The sequence below is a fragment of the Chelonia mydas genome, chromosome 17 (assembly GCF_015237465.2).
Source record: "Chelonia mydas isolate rCheMyd1 chromosome 17, rCheMyd1.pri.v2, whole genome shotgun sequence".
Lineage (NCBI taxonomy): Eukaryota > Metazoa > Chordata > Testudines > Cheloniidae > Chelonia > Chelonia mydas.
Window position 1 is genome coordinate 2,250,268 of NC_051257.2, and position 19,689 is coordinate 2,269,956.

At 43.4% G+C, this 19,689-nt stretch overlaps 1 protein-coding gene across 5 annotated transcripts in view; it reads left to right on the plus strand.

The window, feature by feature from the left end:
• Nucleotides 1-19,689, plus strand: part of TAOK1 (TAO kinase 1) — a 138,303-nt gene that overhangs the window by 107,572 nt on the left and 11,042 nt on the right. For all 5 annotated transcript variants that reach the window (XM_037880567.2, XM_037880566.2, XM_037880568.2 and 2 more), the window contains 8 exons: nt 2,727-2,808; nt 5,383-5,550; nt 6,436-6,639; nt 7,908-8,042; nt 9,901-10,137; nt 11,367-11,495; nt 13,404-13,607; nt 14,602-14,841. In XM_037880567.2, coding sequence (XP_037736495.1) covers nt 2,727-2,808; nt 5,383-5,550; nt 6,436-6,639; nt 7,908-8,042; nt 9,901-10,137; nt 11,367-11,495; nt 13,404-13,607; nt 14,602-14,841 — 1,399 coding nt within the window. The remainder of the gene's footprint in view (nt 1-2,726; nt 2,809-5,382; nt 5,551-6,435; nt 6,640-7,907; nt 8,043-9,900; nt 10,138-11,366; nt 11,496-13,403; nt 13,608-14,601; nt 14,842-19,689) is intronic.

The window sequence follows — 19,689 nt, forward strand, 5'->3', positions numbered from 1 at the left end:
CCACGCTTGTAGCCTTTCCTGTAATAAACTATATAAATGATTACAAACTAAGAAAAAGGAATGAGAGAACTCTTTACAGGTTAAAGCAGGCAAACCTGTACACAAATGAGGTGCCATGTAAATCCTAAGAGTGATAGTTATAGTGGTCTGTCAATTCAAAGCCTCTTTCAGGGCAGATTCATCAGGCAACCCTGAGGATCTCTGGCTTCAGTTTAGAGTCTCTGGCTCTTCAGAGTTCAAACAGCAAAAAAGATGGAAAATTTTCCAGTGGCTTCATTTTATTTCCTTCATTCAGCTTCAAAACCCACAGGACAAGCTTCCTTGCAGGTAGCATTTCCTAAGTGGGACAGGGCCATTAACTAATCCTTTGTATTGCAATGATCCTTGATAGCACATCTGATTTTGATAGTCCTCATGGATGGGCAGGGTGGGAGATGATTCCCATGCCTGAATTCACAAGTTCAGAGCAAACATTTTCAAAGTTATACAACAAAACTTACATATTTTCTTACAGTATGGAGTACAGATATTACAAGCGAGACTAATGCATGCGGCAAGCACTTCATAGAGACTAAACACATTCTTAATAAATACCTATTTTGAGCAAAACTAACATGTAGCTGACCTAGTCTTGTATCCAGCTAAAAGGCTGTCAGTTCTTTCAGGAAAGATGTGGACAAATTGGAGAAAGTCTGGAGAAGAGCAACAAATTGATTAATGGTCAAGAAAACAAGACCTATGAAGGAAGATTGAAAAAATTGGGTTTATTTAGTCTGGAGAAGAGAAGACTAGGGGACATAAATTTTCAAGTACATAAAAGGTTTTTACAAGGAGGATGGAGAAGAATTGTTCTTAACTTCTGAGGATAGGACAAGAAGCAATGGGCTTAAATTGCAGCAAGGGAGGTTTAGACTGGACATTAGGAAAAACTTCCTAACTGTCAGGGTGGTTAAGCACTGGCATAAATTGCCTAGAGAGGTTGTGGAATCTCCATCATTGGAGATTTTTAAGAGCAGGTTAGACAAACACGTCTCAGGGATGGTCTAGATCAGTGATTTCCGACCTTTTTATGCACAAGATCAATTATGAATTTAAGTGCAATCCAGGATCTACCCCGCCCCTTTCCCGAGGCCCCGCCCTGCTCACTCCATTCCCCCTCCCTCCATTGCTTGCTCTCCCCCACCCTCAGTCTTTCACCAGGCTGGGGCAGGGGATTGGGGTGCAAGAGCAGGTATGGGGTGCTGGCTCTGGGAGGGAGCTCAGGGCTGAGGGTTGGAGTGCGGGAGAGATGTGGGCTCCCGCCAGACGGCACTTACCTTGGACAGCTACCGGTCAGAGGCGCAGCGGGGCTAGGTAAGGCAGGCTCCCACAGCCCCATGCCGCTCCCAGAAGCGGCCATCATGGCCCCTGGGGCAGGGAGGCTCGTGTCTTTGCATGCAGCTACTCTCTGCAGGTACCACCCCAGCAGTTCCTGTTGGCCACAGTTTCCCATTCCCGGCCAATGAGAGCTGCGGGGGCGGTGCTTGCAGGCAGGAGCAATAGCGGAGACTCCTGCCTCTCCTCCTTCGGGCCTGCTGGCTGCTTCCAGGAGCGCACGGGACCGGGGCAGGCAGGGAGCCTGTCTTAGCCACACTGTGCCATCGGATTTCTAGCAGCCAGATCACAATCAATTGGCAGAGACTCCAGGATCGACCAGTCTATCGCAGTCTACAGGTTGGTGACCACTGGTCTAGATAATACTTGGTCCTACCGTGAGTGCAGAGGACTGGACTAGATGGCCTCTCAAGGTCTCTTCCAGTTTAGCTAATGCCTGCAGCCTGGACAAGAGCTGGTATCTGGCCTGCCAGCGTCACAGTAGTGTTGTTTGCTAAGCTGCAGTCCTGCTGTTTGGATTGTAACGCAGCGTTCTGCACTTTTACAACTTTTTTAACCTCAGAGATGTTCTGATTAGGTGCCCACACATGATATTTCCAGAAAAGGTTCTGCTCATTTTATAGATTTTTTCTGACCAAAAAATACAAGAATTTAATTTGCTAAAAAACTTTAGTGGAAGAAAAAAATCAAGTAACTACCTGGGTTTTTGTGGATGGGGAGAGAAAAAGAAAATCTGAAGTTCTATCATCTCGATGTCAGTAGTAACGTCTGTCGGAAAGTCTGTGTTTTAAATGAAGGGGCAGAATGTAGAGACTCAACATCCAAAGAGATGTGAAAAATTCACTTACCCCTGTACGGCCACGCTGCCAATGGATTTCAGAACATCTTGGAAGATGTGTCTGAGACATATAGGTATTGTGCTAATGCAGTGTGCTGGGGGTTAAACTCACCTGGGCAGAGGGCGGGCACAAGGCCTGTGTGATAGTTCAATCTGATAGTTAAATTTGTCCCATCAAAATGAAACAGTGTTTTTATACCATTAATGAGGGCATTCCGAGTCATGTGGGCCTTTAGATAACTGGTACAACATTTCCTTTCCTCTTGAATTGCACAGTATTCTTGCATTCTTACTCTGAGCCAGTTTGGCAGTTGAGGTTCAAGGATCTACAGAGGAGACATAGAGTCTGGCTTGACTTAGATATGTTGGTTGAAGTGTTGAGGGGTTGGTTTTTGTTTTTTGGAGGGGAGGGAGTGGAGGGGTTGATTTTGGTACAGATGGTTCCTTAATGAGGTGTTTAAAATGAAGAAGTCAGCAGTTAACTCAGTTAACATTTTTTTCTCTCTTGTAATAGGTCTGATTATTTTCGAAACTTCGTAGATTCTTGCCTCCAGAAAATTCCTCAAGACAGGCCTACATCAGAGGAGCTTCTGAAGGTTGGCTTTCTTGTCCTGTCTTTTTTTTTTTCCTTCGGATGGTATTAGAAAGAAAGGATTGTATGAAGTATAATGCTCTACAGCTCTTTTTCTTTCTCACCTGCTGCTCTTCTAGACCAAGGTTAAACAATGCTTTGTCTGTTATCCCTAATATCCTTAAGCTAAAGAACTAACCAGCTTTGTGGACTGCACTCTTTTTTGTAAGCATTTCTAACTTTACTACTCAGTGTCTGAAGCAGCTAGCTAGATGATTCAGTGATCCAGCCGTATCTTCATAGTTACTAATGGAATATTCAGCAAGTGCCATAGGCTGACCATCAAATCTGTGTGTGCCCTTTGGTTGCTATGCTTAATCCTGACAGAGCTAACGTGCATCGGTTAGCAAAATATCTTTCTTTACTTCTCCTCATCCTGTGCTATATACACCCTGCAGGCTTTTACACTGTTCCAGCACCTATGTGCTTTATACATAGATTTGAAATGTACCCTCCAGTATGATCAAGTGGATTTTTCTCCCACATATTTCTTTTCTTGACACTGATGCGTGTCACTTGTTTGCAGAGTTCCTCCTGTTATATTGCCTGGCTTCTTCTCCTTCTCCCCTCTCCCATGTGCTGTATATATTTAATCTCCTTTTCTCTAGTGGTGAAACACAGTAAGTGTCTTTAAATGGTTGCAATGAGCTGATGCATGCCTAAGTGAATATACTTATTTTGGCAACGTACTAGTAGGTATTAAGATGGCCTTACACAAATGTGACTTCTGTGGACTCCCTTGACGGTATCAAGTGGCATTTGTTTTGGTTAATTTTTCATTCTCCTTGTAAAAGCTATGGCATTGATTTTTCATCTTTTACTGTAATGGTGCTTTCTATTCAATACTTATGTTCCAAGTTCTTGCACTATCAGCACATGACTGCTGACAGCGCAGGTTTAGATGGTCACCTTTTTGTATGTTTTAATGCTTAAGTGATCATGAGGCTTTTCCTTTCTTTACATTTGCTAGGATTTTCCATTCAAAAAGTAAACATAATTCTCCACTGATGGGCTTAATGGGAGCGTAGCGAGCCATGTCAGAATTCTAAACTTCAGTTTTATTTCCAACAATACACTTTTTAATTAAAGAAAATTCTGTTGAAAAATAAACGTTGGTGAATTTTATGAATGTGTTCCTTCCCTATCTAAGTAGCAAACAGCTGTATGCCAGTTTATAGGGACATGTAGGAAATATGACAAATGTTGGAAATTGCAGTACTGCTTTCCAAAATAACAGAATGAAACTGCTAGTATTGTTAATGCTGACTCATATCTATGGAGCACAGTTCGTCTGGAAGGCTGGTAAAACACCTTCAAACACACACAGATTAGTTTCCATTCACCTTCTGGCAAAATGCAACCATCAGTGCAGTGCAATGCAGCAAGTGAGAGACGGCGTGGGGGCGGGGACAGGTACTTGTACCTGGTGGTGTGCCCTGTTTAAGGGTCCTAGACACCATTTGATCCTTCCTCCCTCCAGGGTATAATAAAAGAGCTAATTTAGATTCAATTGAGAGTCTTGTTACATCACTGTGGATTTTTAAGAGCAGGTTGGACAACCACGTGTCAGGGATGGTCTAGATCAGTGGTTTCCAAAGTGGAGTGTGCAAGACCATCCCTGGGGGTGCGTGGCAGGAGGAGCGCTGCTGAAGGACCTCTGATTCTTCGACGGCACGCCGGCGGCAGCTCGGCTGTCCCCCGCTCCGCCTTGGGCGGCAGGCCGGCGACAGCTCTTTCTCTTTTTTTTTTTTTTTTTCCCCTCCTTCCCTAGAGCTGGCCCTGAGGGTGTGCGATCCAAAGTTTGGAGACCACTGGCCTAGATAATACTTAGTCCTGCCTTGAGTGCAGGGGACTGGACTAGATGGCCTCTCGAGGTCTCTTCCAGTTCTATGAGTGTAAGTCTTTCTAATAATCTGAGCAGCACAGCAGTTACAGAACTGAAAGTGAGAGGGAACCATAAATGTTCAAAACCTCTGTTTTATGTCTCATCCAAAAGAGCCATATGCTGAGTTTTAGATAAGTTACTCATTTGTCTAGAATAGGAAAAAGGCTGTTTAAAAAAATAAGAGTTAGTTAAGATCTTAAATGCCACTTAGCAACCAGGAGAGACAGAGCTTAACACCTTTAGTAAACATGATAGTTGGTTGTGATTGACTGACCAGCTAATGTGTTTTAAAGGTGTTACCACTCAGAAAAGACAGGGTTTAAGTGCTGTTTAAAATCAAACATCCTTTTCCTTAGTCTAGGCAAGGTCTCTGAAGGAAGAGTTCCACTGAACTGAGTTGCAGACCCTACTTTCCTGCAACATCTCTATAGTCCATGGATGTCTTTCATCAAAGTACAGACCAGGCTCAACTCATCTAGGTTCTGAAATCTGATAAGACCCCAACCTGAGCTAGTATGGCTGTAGGCTACCTTCTTCTTCTACCTATTTAGGGAGGAGGAAGAAACACGACCAAAATTCATGAAGGTAGTTTCCGGCAAAGTATGTGCACTGGGGATCTGAAATATTAGTCACCTGTCTGTGTGTGTTCTGCAGCACATGTTTGTTCTTCGGGAGCGGCCTGAAACAGTGTTAATAGACCTGATCCAGAGAACAAAGGATGCAGTGAGAGAACTGGACAATCTGCAGTATCGCAAAATGAAGAAACTCCTTTTCCAGGAGGCACACAATGGGCCTGCAGTAGAAGCACAGGAAGAGGAGGAGGTAAGAAGAGCTAAGAGAGACGATGGATCTCTCAACGTGGGGATATTAATAATGATCATTAGGATTTAGAATAAACTCATTAAGATGAATGGAGGCTGTTCCTGTCACTCAGAGTTATTGCTGCAGGTTGGCTGCAGCCTCTGGCCTTGTCCACCCTTGATTCTAGCCAGCCACAACAGGGCAAACTTCTAATATAGGAAAGGAAAGCCAGGACTTGCATCTATACTTGAAACCAGGATGCAAATCCTGGCATTCCTTGCCTTCTTGAGGGGTTTGTGCTGGTGCACCTTCACTGGTCCCTGAAATAAGGGCTAATCGCAACCTAAGCAAGGCCACTGGCAGTCGTTATTGCATCAGTTACATCTGGTTCATGTTTTGAAGGTTTTTTCACCTAACCATAAAGGGTAGAAACACACACTTCAAAAATAAATAAATAAAAAATTAAAGCCTAGATTCTGGAGCACATGGTAAAACCACAGACCAGAGCCAAAGCCCAGTTCTCTCCTTCTGCAAAGGGGACATGAGTAAATTGTAAAAGTGCTGGCATTGCTCTTAGGGGAAGATAATACTGCTGTCAAAACGGTTACTGGGGACACAGTATTGCTGATTCACTGTTGAGTTTAACTTCCTAGCGTGCTCCCTTCTGAAAAGAATCTGATAGCAGCCAGGTTAATCTTGCAGCAGATCTCTTCTGTCCCCACCATTCCTGCAGGAGAAACATTTAGTAACACATGTCTGAAGAGTGGGCAGCTGCAGTGACTTGGCAGGTGGATGCCGGTATAAAGGCATCTCAATAATATATTGTTTGGCAAGATTGATAACTTTACAGTTGCGATGGACTGTTTTATTTTAAAGATGGTAACCAACTATTTTTCCTCCCCTTAGGAGCAAGACCATGGCGTTGGCAGGACAGGAACAGTGAACAGTGTTGGAAGTAATCAGTCCATTCCCAGTATGTCCATCAGTGCCAGTAGCCAAAGCAGTAGTGTTAACAGTCTTCCAGATGCCTCTGATGACAAGAGTGAGCTCGACATGATGGAAGGGGACCACACCGTGATGTCAAATAGCTCTGTCATCCATGTAAAGCCTGTGAGTGCTAGCTTTCTAGCCAGACCAGCTTGAATGAGGCTGTGATTTCACTTGGTATGAATGGTGTAGTGTGTGCAGGTTTTGGTTTGGTATTAGAAGAGGCATAAATCATTGCTTCCTATCTCGGAACATAGTAATGCAGATTTTAAAATTTTGTACCAAAGGATTAATGTGCATTCAAAAGAAGTCCTCGTCAGAAGGCTGACGTAAAACTTTTTAAAAAGCCTGTTTTTTTAAATTAGCTGCATGGCAATTTTGTGTTTAGTTAAATTGTTTCAAAACCAGTTTGGGATTGCCCATTGGGAATTGGTTTATTTAGTGAATGCCCTGGGCTTATTGAGTGCTGTTTTACAGGGCAAAAGCTGTAAGTGTTCTTCCTCCTTTTTACTTCCTCATTAGTGGATTCTCAAATACTAGACCCACAACAGTGGCAGAGAACTGTTCCTGAACCACCCTGCTTCCCATTACTTGACTGAATTTTTAATTAATGAACCAAGTTACACAGGAAAAGAATTGCAGCATTCTGAGCATGGCATGCTGTGAAACCACTTCCCTTGCTTACCTTGGAATGATGAAGGATCAGCAACAGAGTCTCTTTTTGAACCATGCTGCTCTTACTACACAGGGGTCATGATACACTTTTCAGACTCATGTTTTCATAGTTAATGGTGGGAGTGGCTGTAATTTTTTCTTTAATAAGATCTAGAACAAGGATATATGCCTTTCCTCAGGCAGTTGATTAGCATATAACATAGTTAATTACCAATTGCCTGATGATGAATCATAGATTCAAAACATAAACGTATAGAATATGACATGGCAAATCAAACGTTTGTTTTTCTTTGAGCGTTTCTACAGTTAGTTAAATTAACCTCATTATCTGGCATGATTGTGAAGAAGGAGCTTGTCCGGCTGGCTGGGTTAAGATATTATCTGCTATGTAGTGTGCTGGTTGGAAGTAGCCTGTTGAACTTCTCAATATTTTGTTTCCCTTTATTATTTTTTCCACTCTCACTGGTGAGCAAGTCGCTTTCCTCTTAGCCATAACAATGTGAAATGAAATTTCAGCATCCTAAGTTCCAGGGTCAAGGGTTCTGTTTTCTATACTATATTTTCAGCTGGCTTATTGTCAGCAGTTGCCTTTCAGGACTAGTGCATCTGATGCACTTTTGCTTCTATTTTCTTAAGGTTGTCTTTGAAGCATGACAATCTGAGTAACATGGATTCTCCTTATTCACTCTACTGTTAATATTTCTCCCACTGTTAAGGAGGAAGAAAATTACAGAGAAGAGTCTGATTCTAGAACAAGGACATCAGAACCACAGTCTCCACCCCAAGTATCTCGCCACAAGTCACATTACCGCAATCGAGAGCACTTTGCTACTATACGCACAGCATCACTGGTAGGTTTAGTTTTTTCTGTTGCTTAAATTGTATAAGCATGATGAATTTGGAGGTTTAGCTATAATGTTACTTGCAGCTTTTAGGATTTCATCAGAATGTGAAGTGTCATCATACACTCAAAAATGTTATCACAAAAATAGTTAGAGCTACCTTACTAACATAAATATAACCCCCAGCTTATTTATTTTCAAAAACAATGCCTAGTATTACATAGGGAATCTGCAGCATCAAATGGCTTATAGTTTCATGCCACAAAAGCAAGTATTCCCATCTAAATTTTACACCCTAGTTTCTGTATGTGTACACTGTATGCACGTATAGGTTAGTCAGCTGAACCAGTTCTCCTTAATACAGAAATAAGATTGGCAGTCCAGTATGGTGTTTCCATTATTGCATTGCTGTGAAGCCATGCCATAGATCAGGGGGTTTCACAACAAAACTTTTAGTGGCTTCAGTGTGGCACCACCAACTCTTGCTGGTGGCCACTCTGACAAATTTTCTTAAAATACTTAATTAACTTTAGGAAAAACAAATAAATATGCACATACACATGTCCAAATCATTGTAATTTATATATGTAGGTTTTTTTGCAGATTCTATAATAAAAATAATGTACAATTGTATTTTAGTGTACCTGGCCCCTGCTGCCTCCCCTGGCCCCCCATCACCTCTAATCCTGCTGCTTCCCCTCGTCTCCCACAGATCCCCATGGCCCCCACTGCCTCCCCCAGACTACTCATTGTCCCCCTGAGCTCCACCTTTTCCTTCCCCTCCTCCCCCCATTGCCATGAGCTCCCTTCTGCAGCCTTGCACCCCAGGCTCTTGACCATGGTGCCTGGTAAGGCTGGCCCTGCTGAAGCCCAGTGCCCCACGACTAGAGCTGGTGGAGTGGGGGGAGGGGTGTCCTGAAGCCTGGAGTTGCTGAAGCCCATCCCTGGAGTCCCACGGCTGAAGATGGGGGAGGGGGCTGAAGGCTTCCCCCAGTCCCTGGGCGCTGCTTTGCCCCCTCCTGCATTTCTGCCCAGAAGGCTGTCGTGGCTGCAGGAAAACCCCCTGGTGGCTACATTTGAGAAACACTGTTCTAGATCTTGCAAAATAAAAAGTGTATCTGTAAAATGGTCACTAGCCAGCATTTTTCACAATACAAATTGATGACTTTCCTTAATTTTTACTAGTGAAACGCAGAGAACTTTTAACCCCTCTATAACTGGACGCATGATTTTCCAACATAAACATTAATGTTGAATGCATTTGAGGTCTCATATTCTGTGCCTCTGGTGTTGGAGAGGTGAATAGCACCATATAAAATGGGGTCACATTTATAAAAGTTTAGGCCTTGAAATGAGACACATAGTGGCCTCTGTGCTAAATGCTTCTAGACTTATGAGAATATGTTATGTTAAACTATATTTAGCTGAGATTACGGCTATTGCAGAAATACTGCTCTAAGCTAAGAAAGAAAGCAAAGTCACGCTTTAAGTTGTTGCTAGTACAGGGTGCTACCCTTCACCTCTGTGAAGTTTTTTCCTCAGGAGAAACCCACTTGAAAACAGTGTTTCGTTAAAATACAAAATAAAGATGGCAATGCGCTCTCACTCTCTCACTCATTTATAGGCATTGTTAACAACTAAAAGAAGCCCAGTAGGGACCTATTTGATCCTTTTGTGTGTTACAGTAGAAAGAGAAGGCTCTCTCTCTTAGTCAAATCGGTTTTTAGCTGTCTGCCCCTGAAATGAGTGCTCTTCTTTCCAACAAAGTTACACATCATTATTGAATCCTTTTATTGTGTAAATCGAAGAATGCTGAAAAACAGATTAAGATGCATTAATTTTTATCCTGCTATGGTTGTCTTACTAGGTGACAAGGCAAATGCAGGAACATGAACAAGACTCTGAGCTCCGAGAACAGATGTCTGGCTATAAACGCATGAGACGGCAGCACCAGAAACAGCTGATGGCACTGGAGAACAAACTGAAGGCAGAGATGGATGAGCATCGCCTCAGGTTGGACAAAGATCTTGAAACGCAGCGCAATAACTTTGCTGCAGAAATGGAAAAGCTAATTAAAAAACACCAAGCAGCCATGGAGAAGGAGGTAGGAGATTAAGATTTAGAGACTGGTCTATGTTTGTTAATTACATTGAATTGTCCACTTCTCCTCACTGAAGAAGAGATGACATTGTAGTCTCTTACGTGTCTGTTTTCAGGAGCCAAGCAAATTGATAATTAGAAAAAGGCTAATACATCACCTCCTTACACTAAGGGGTTTATGTAACTAGAGGAAAGGTATGTCCTGCATCACAGTGCATTGTACTAAATGTTAGCATACTGAGCCCAGAAAGAATTACAGTAAGGATTTTCCTTTCTGTTGTCCTGTATCCTTTGTCGTCTTGATTTTGTGTATGTTTTAAAAGTGAATTAAGTGCATTCTTCAGAAATGACCAGAAATCTTAGTAGTAGAATAGCACTCTTGCCTTGTATGACTCCTGTTGGGAGTTCTAATTCAGATAAAATGATCCTACACAGAAATGTGTCAGTTGTGCTTAGAATGTTCGTACTTTTATTTGTGTATGAATATACTGTTTTGTTAACAAATCATGATGGACTAGTGCCACCAACGAAGATGGTTGGTGACAGTTCTTTAGGTGGTGTTATCGTTGGTCACTGGGTGGAACTATTCCAGTCTATATCGATCTTTATACCATGCTCATCATCCTAGTGTCTGAGGGTATGTCTACACTGCAAAAATAACAAAAGCCAGGGCAGCAAATCTCAGAGCCTAAGTCTACAGACTCAGGCTTGCGCTATGGCACTAAAAATAGCAGTGTAGACATTCCTCCTCGGGATCTGAGACCCACTCCCTTTGCCGGCTTGCAGAGCCCAAGCTCCAGCCAAAGCAAGAATGTCTGCGTACTCCTTTTAATGTCCTAGCGCGAGACCAAGTCTGCAGACCTGGGCTCTGAGACTCACTGCTGCAGCTTTTTTTTTCTTTTTTTTAAACAGTGTCATTCTACCCTGAGTGTGTCTCTACGGCTTTCCCTGTCATAGGGGAGTCGACTTCATTACTAGTTTAAAAGTAAGCTAGAGCTTAGGTCTAAGTGATAAAGCACTGAGTAAAGACTGTCAATGGGTGCATTCATGGGGGGAAACTGAGAAATGAGAGAGAGCAGATTTTTGCACAGTCTTGATTCTCTTTGAAAGGCGTGGTGAGTATATGTTAAAGGTGCAAAGCAATAGCAATTTGCATGGGGTCTGAAATGGAAGTGGAGATCTGTTAAACTGTTTGAGTCACAGAAATTCAGTGGGTTTTGTCTTCTGGTATAGGCTAAAGTGATGGCCAATGAAGAAAAGAAATTTCAACAACATATTCAGGCCCAGCAAAAGAAAGAACTGAACAGCTTCCTGGAGTCCCAGAAGAGAGAATACAAGCTCCGTAAAGAACAGCTCAAAGAGGTAACCCATATGTTACGAGAACAATAAAGTACTAATTGTACTAATACAATTGTATTTGTATGATAAATTGTACTAATACACTGAACTCCTAGAATCAAGAGATGCCAATATGTTGCAAAGTAATTTTAATCTGATCATGGCAAATTCTGTATTGTGATTCCAGTCAGACACTTACTGAAGACGTCACTTGTAATGTTTGTCATTGATCTTAAAACAAAGTGTGTGTTTTTATGCTGGCATCCACATAGTTGTCTACTGAAATGCAGGTTTGTCTATTCTTTAATACTGTTTCCCAGTTTAGCGCCCGCCAAGGTGCTTACAAACTTAAGAATGCTATGGAGTGAGAGAGTAGTTTGGGAAAGAGAGTTCTCACTGTTAAGATGTAAAGCAGCGTACTATGGAATATATCTTGTAGCGGCATCTCTTGTAAATAGAAGACCATTCACTATTGTAATTAGTGAAATTTTTCATCACTGGATTATCGATACCTCTATTGGATAAGCAGGAGTGTAGAGCAGTGAAGGTGAACTCTTGAAGTTTTGCTAAAGAATAACTTCTGTAAGATGGTAAAAGGAGTGGGAGAAGCTATTTAGGGTAAATAACCACTGTATTATTTTGAAAATCGTGATCTTCATCAGCTCCATAGGGAACTATAGGTGCAGACTTCCTGGTTCCTTTTACAGACTGACTGACATCAAACCACCATAGAGTTTTTGAAAGAGCCATTTAATTCTAAACTATTAACTCCTGTGATTCAACTTTGGAACTAGCAGTTAACAAATCCAGAAACAAATAACCCCCAACATAGATATTCCCTGGGAGGGAGAAGCCTGGGAAGTAGTAGGTCTGAGAGACCTGTAAAGCTGTGATGGGTTGGAATCTTTCTCTGGTCATACAATAGATAGTATTTAAAGGACAATGCCCCATGATGTGTTGACTCTCCTTGATAAAATACAGTGGCATTCTGTGTGGTATTAACTCTTTTATATGTGGGGACTAGTCTAATAACAGTACTGGTCCATCTAGTATGTATTACTTCTCAAATTATAGGGAGAGCTTGTGTAAACAGACTAATTCCTGACTTTGTCAAAGTTGTTTTTGAATTGAAGGGTGTCTCAAATTTAGCATCCAAGTTTGAAAACATGGCCAGTCATCTCTCCTATTTACTGCCTTATACGGTTTCTTTGTAAATTATGGATCCTTGATAACTGAGTGCTGCCTTGGGACTTAAATGTATTATAAATATCTCTATGTAATGGCCCCAAAGCACTTAAGCATGTTCTTAAGTGCTTTGCAAGATCAGGGCCTATATAAACAATATTGGTAAATGACACCGGATGAGTTTGTCCTGGTCCCATTGTCATCCCAGCTGTGATATGTCAGTGGCTAGGTCATATACTTGTATGTATGTATAAAGCTTAAACCATTGCATTGGACACTGGAATGAGATGGAAAGGTTTTTTCCCTCTGGAGAGGCCAATAGAAGTGCCTCATAAATTGGAATTGACACGAATACAAGTAGCATTACATCATCAGTGGTAGAATATATTATTCTCAAGCTTTTGTATCCTTTTACACTTGTCTAAAGGAAACTCAAAGGCAAACCAATGTTTTGAAGTTAACTTAAAATGACAGACCCAAGAAAATGTACAGTTAAAGCAGCCAAAATTCAACTGCCAGACTCAAGAAAATGTACAGTTAAAGCAGCCAAAATTCAACTTGTCCCCTGGAATCGCCATAGATATGCAATATCATACACTTTGCTGAGAGTTCTGCAATATCTGGGCACAAGAGGACGAAGTAACACAGCCTAACCGAAGTGTAGTTGATTATGCAGATCAGCACAGTTGTTCAGTGTCAAACAACTTAACATGATTATTCTGAAATTAATTATCCTGGTCTTGTCAGGAGCTGAATGAAAACCAGAGCACTCCAAAGAAGGAGAAGCAGGAGTGGCTCTCCAAACAGAAGGAGAACATTCAGCATTTCCAGGCAGAGGAGGAGGCCAACTTGCTGCGGCGCCAGAGACAGTATTTGGAGCTGGAGTGCCGTCGCTTTAAGAGACGAATGCTTCTCGGGCGCCATAACCTGGAACAGGACTTAGTTCGGGAGGTGAGAGAGCAGGGGAGGAGTAAAAACCCATGAACCATGTTAGTCCCAGATACACCATATAGGACACCTACTGTGTAGCCAAAACCCTGTGCTTGGTACAGGATGTGGTGTTGCCTGATCTAGGGTGATTTTTGTAATAGACCAGTTTAAATGGGCGCATTGTGATGAAAACCAACATGCCAGTTTAATGGATCATTCATTATCAAAGTCTCACTGCTATACATTATGTAGGGAAGTGTAAACAAAAGCAAATGGATAATAGTGGACAGCATTAAAGACCTCTTTAGAAAGCTTCTACTGTGGTTAATGCTACGATTTTGTCATGGAGGTCGCAGAAATCATGGAATCCATGACTTCCAGAGACCTTCATGACTTCAGCCTGTGGCAGCTGGGAACTCTGAGCTGCAGTGGGTGGCGGGGATACCCCACAGCTCTCTGCTGCTGTAGGCCACAGGGGTCCCCCCAAGCTCCAAACCACCGTGAGTGGTGGGGCTCCAAGCCGAAGGCGGCGGGGGATCCTGGAGCTCTGAGCCCCCGTGGGCAGTGGGGCCCCCAAACTCCAAGCCGGGGCCTGCCCAGCTACCGCAGGCGGTGTACGGACCCCGCAACTCCCCATTTTGTCAGGATGTTTTTAGTAAAAGTCATGGACAGGTCTCGGGCTTCCATAAATTTTTCTTTATTGCCCGTGACCTGTCCATGACTTTTACTAAAGATATCTGTGACAGAAGCTTAGACTTAACTGTGGTAAATTGAAATTGTTTAGCAGCCATGACAGAAAGAAGCAATGTGAAGTGATTTATTTTTTGACCACCTTTCCTAATATTTTATACCTGATACCTACCAAAAGTAAGTTGCAGAAAAACCCTGGTGTACCATCTAAATTGCTTTGGGTGTGCTTTGGTAGAACCATTGAAATGCACTGCAGTGAACGTGATCCCAATTAAGCTAGGTACACAAATAACTCATGGCAATTAATTCTCGCTCTGTGACTCAGGAGTTAAATAAAAGGCAGACGCAGAAGGATCTGGAGCACGCCATGTTGCTGCGACAGCATGAGTCTATGCAAGAACTGGAGTTCCGCCATCTCAATACCATCCAGAAGATGCGTTGCGAGCTGATCAGGCTTCAGCACCAAACTGAGCTCACAAACCAGCTGGAATACAACAAGCGACGAGAGCGTGAGCTAAGGCGTAAGCATGTCATGGAAGTTCGACAGCAGCCTAAGAGTCTGAAGGTATTGCGTAATATTGGAGCGTGGTCGAGATGGGGAGGGGGAGTAAACAGGCCATGTTTTGTGCTCCCAGGCACAGTGCAGTGCAGGGCTGGTCTACCCAACAGTTACAACTATGTCAGTGTCAAACACCAGCATGGTTCCAGTTTGTGGTGTATGGGAGTCCTTAAGGTCTTTAACCATGTTCTGTAACTGGGCTAAAGCCCTTTGCACCACACCGCCAGCCTCTCCTTCTTTAAGGTCTTTCATGAAGCTCAGTCATTCAAGGAGGTTTATAACTACATGAGGAAAAGGAGGACTTGTGGCACCTTAGAGACGAACAAATTTATTTGAGCATAAGCTTTCGTGAGCTACAGCTCACTTCCTCGGATGCATTCACTGTATTTTCCACTGAATGCATCCAATGAAGTGAGCGGTAGCTCACGAAAGCTTATGCTCAAATAAATTGGTTAGTCTCTAAGGTGCCACAAGTCCTCCTTTTCTTTTTGCGGATACAGACTAACACAGCTGCTACTCTGAAACCTATAACCACATAGTACATGTCTTTATTCTATTAAAAAAGCAACTCTTCACAATGCCTGCATTACTTACCCAAGCAACCAGATGATCTTGCTATCTTAACTTTCATCCTTCCCCACCCACCGCCCCATTGTTTCCCATAATCATCTGTTGTTCTTCCCGTAATTACGATTGTAAAATTTTCAAGACAGGCACTCTGGGCCAGATCCTTAACAGGTGTGCATTGGCATAGTTTGATTGATTTCATTTGAGCAGCACCACTTTATAGCAGCTGAGGCTCTGGTCCTGTCTGCTTTTGTTCTATATGGGGCTATGCATATATGTTGAGCTACGTAAATAATGGGACGTGGCTAAGGTCCCCGTGACCCCATATGTATTGGCAGTAACTGGATCCCATCACTGGGTTGTACTTGTGTTGCAGGCAGGCCCCTACTACACCATCCCTCACTTCTTTAAAAAGATGCTGCTCAGCAGCTGCAATTCAGCTTCCCTTTTAAAAGGGTTAAATTTTATTAGAAGTTGGATTTTAAATATTTTTATCCTTGCAGGCCCCCCCTCCCTCCCCCGGTCCCTACCCCCGCCCAAAATAATCCACCCTTCTATCATGAAGGAATCATTCTGAAAGCCTACTTTTGCTGCTGCACATGGAAATAAAATATGAACAAGCTCTCCAGCTAACAGGCTATGGATGTGCTCCCCTTAGTAGTGTCGGTGGACAAGCAAATGCAAATAAAAAATATCAACCAATGCAACATCAGAGGGGAAAAGAATTTAATGATAACCCGCCTCACGTTCTGTCCTGTGCTTACACTGGTGTCTGAGCAGAACTGTCGTGCGTCTGTCGTGGAGGCTGTTAGTATTTACTTTATAAGCCCATCTCTTCATCCATACAAGTCCCTTTGTCTCATGGGAGGTGCTTAGCGAATGGGATATAAGTCCCTTCACATCGCTGCCTGGTCCTGTGCAGAGGGAGACCCCTTCACTCCACCCAGGATTTCAGCTGTGCCCAGAGCAGAATATGCCGTGTGCCTTACGGAGCATGGGGTTCCTTTGTTGCTCTAGGTCTCTGGGAGTCGTGATTTGCCCATCTGACTCAGTTCACACCAACTGTAGGTTGTTTTCTTGACAGAAATTGTCTGGAAAATAACCATCTTGGAAATAGTACTTCTGCAGTGAAAAGAAATGATTTATCAATCTCCTGATATTCAATAGTTAAAACCTGACTGCTGACCACAGGGGACCATCTGATCAGTGTGTTCTGAATCTCCAAGGGTATAGCGCAGAAATAGCTGATGACTTCACAAAGAAGCAGTCCTGCATTATGAGCTGAATAAAACTGAAGCCGCTGCATTAGGTTGATCCTTCTGAAGCTAACAATGAATTGTGGCTCCCCAAGGGGATATGGTACAGCACGAGCAGACAGTGTGTCCATATTCATTCCCTCCCTGAAATTGGCCCCTGGTTAGCAGTTACAGCAGAGAAGTCAAGGGACCTGACTGGGTCATGGAGACTGAACTCCCCTACAGGTCATCCCCACAGGGCAGGCTCAAGCATGCTGGCAGGGAGTGTGGGAAGCTTACACTGCTGCGTGTACTCTACCTGCTTTGTGATTAATAAAGGACTTCAGAGTCCGGAGCAGTCAGTCCAGCACCTTTTGCCAGCACTGAATCTGTGTACACAGAACACTAATAGTGAAGACCATTGGAATAACAATACTGCTTGAAGTCCAATACTTGCTTTATTGGAACTGTTCACTAGAATTAACTCTTTCCCTCACTTCTGAACAGTGCATGCACATGTTTTATTGGCTGCCGTTGTGATCTAGATTCTCTCTTCAGCGACGTTTTCCTTTATTAAAGGGCCCAAGTTACAGGGCTCTCCTTTGCTGCTTACTGACTCCTTTTATACTGGCAGTAAGGTTTTCACAATCAGATGTCTGTTTGTAATCATTGGCTGCTTCTGAAGGAATGGTAACTAGAAGTAATCCTTCAATTAAAAGTTCTCTATTATAATTATTCTGAGTGTCTTACTTGTTACCCTCTTTCTGGTAACTCACAATGCAAGGCCAACATGATCCAGTGATAAACCTGACTGGAAACCTTACCCTTGTCTCTGTTTCCCGTTGTTAAAGCCTTTGCATTGGAAAGTTATAAATAAAGTCTGGTGTCCAAGAGAAACTTCACAGAAAGTGAGGAGAAATGCATTGTGACTCCCTGGCTGTGACCACGTCGTCGATAGAAATGCATGGCCTACAAGCACTTCCCTGCAGGGCAGGGGTAGGGAGAGCAGCCAGAAGGGCTTTCGTGCAGGGAAATGGCTTTTGGTTAATTTAGAAAGAGTAAAAGTCCCGTCTTCCCCTCTGTGATACGTGTGTCAGCGGAATAGAAAGAGTGCATGCAGGCATTCTGCACCAGGGAATCAGGGTGTTCTTTGGAAACCAGGCCAGTGTTTCTCACATGCGGCCACCAGAGGCTTTTCTTGTGATTAGGGCCTCCTAAGCAGTAACTTCAAGGGGGGGGGGGGGTGTTGCAAGCAGTGGCCCCTTCCCCAGGGCCACCAGCAGAGGTTGGGTCCTGCCCTCTCCGGAGCCACAAATGCCAGAGGAGCAGGCATCCAATGAGTTCCCCACCTTGCTGGGGGCGATGAGGCTTGGGCTTCAGCCCTGGGTGGTGGGCAGCAGGCTACGGTCTTGGGGTTTGGGGCTGTGGCTCTGGACCCCAGCAGAGGTGCTGACCCGTGGCTCACTGCCCCTCCCACTTCCTCCCCCACCCCCAGCATCACCCCTGGTTCCTGCTGCTGCTGCCTCATCCCTCCATCATCCCTGACCCCTGCTGTCTCCCTGCTCACTTCCCCATCCAGGGCTTAATTTGTGCCCTGACTTGCCAGGGCTGAGTAAGAATGCTGTGAGAAATGATATTAACAAACATACAAATATTACTTTTCACAGAAGCAGACTCACTAGCTAGCAAGTCTGAAAAAAAGGGGGGGGGCACCTTATTTGTGTTTCTATTCTGTGTAGATCCAGTAAAGAATAGAAACAATTGTACATGATTTTTATTATTGAGTCTGCAAAAAACCTCTACCTAAATAAATTATGGACACAGATCTGTGCATATTTATTTGTTTTTCCTGAAGGTAATTAAGTGTTTTAGGAAAAATTGTCAGAGCAGCCACCGGCAAGAATTGGTGGCCGCACTCTGAGGCCACCAAAAATTTTGTTGTGAGAACCCTTTAGGCAGTGAGGTATTAAGGAAATATAGAACAGGGCCCGAGCTATTTTATGCTCCCACAGGGCCCTTCTAGGTAGCCACAAATGCTGTGCTTTACCTGCCTCTAAGGCAGCTGAACCAACTCCAGTACTGCTTAGTAGAGTGGCTGACAGTCGGGAGGTGCTAGTAGAAGCAGCTGTCTTCCCTGTCCAGGTGCCAGGGCTTCTCCATGGAACGGGGCAGAAATCCATTCCCACCCCCTGCTACTGTACTGCTCCAGCACCTTTAAACATCACACCCATGGAGGGACTGACCGTGTAGCTCAGAGTCAGTGCTCTGTGTTGCCACTGCTGAAACCTCTGATTTTGGTCCCAGTCTTTCTGCTCTTCTCCAGTCTGGCAGGGGCTGGGAGCGTTCCTAGGTTTAATCTTCCTTCCTTGGAGTGAATGCCACGTGTAGCTTAGCTGTGATATCTCAGAGGCTGTTCCTTGTTTGGCTAAAGAGAATCCCATCCAGTGCTCAGGTGGAAGGGTGGTAACCATAGTAATAATTGTATAGCATCTCCCAGCTCAGGATCTCAAAGCACTGTACAGGTCCCTTGTGAAGAAGGTAAGGATGAACCAGATGCGAACACTGAAACACAGAGAGAATTAATTTACCCAAAGTTACACAGCAAGTCAGAAGCAAATCCAGGTACTTAACCCTATCTAATGACTCCTAATCTTTTGTTTTAAGTGCTAACTGACACTTCTTGACAACACACAGAGCTTTGGGTGCAAAAGGAGAGCATAGGAATGACCTCAGGTCTCCAGCAGGTGCCTCGAAGGGGGTGGGGGAGGGACTTGTATATTTAAGTTTTTGTTAGATTAGGCAGGATACTACTACATATGATGACTCCCTCTTCCAGATATAAAATTTGGGTCCCCTACTAACCAAGTAGTGTCACCAAACCAGTACTGGTCAAAATTTTCCTTGGTAAGATAATGCTTTACTGCAAACCCTTATGAAAGTAAGGTCCTAGCATCAGAGGTTAAAATACAAATTTCCTTCATTGAATCGTAAATAAAAAATGATCTCTCTGTACACAAAATATTGCTAGTTTGCGTTTTTCACAGCAATAAAT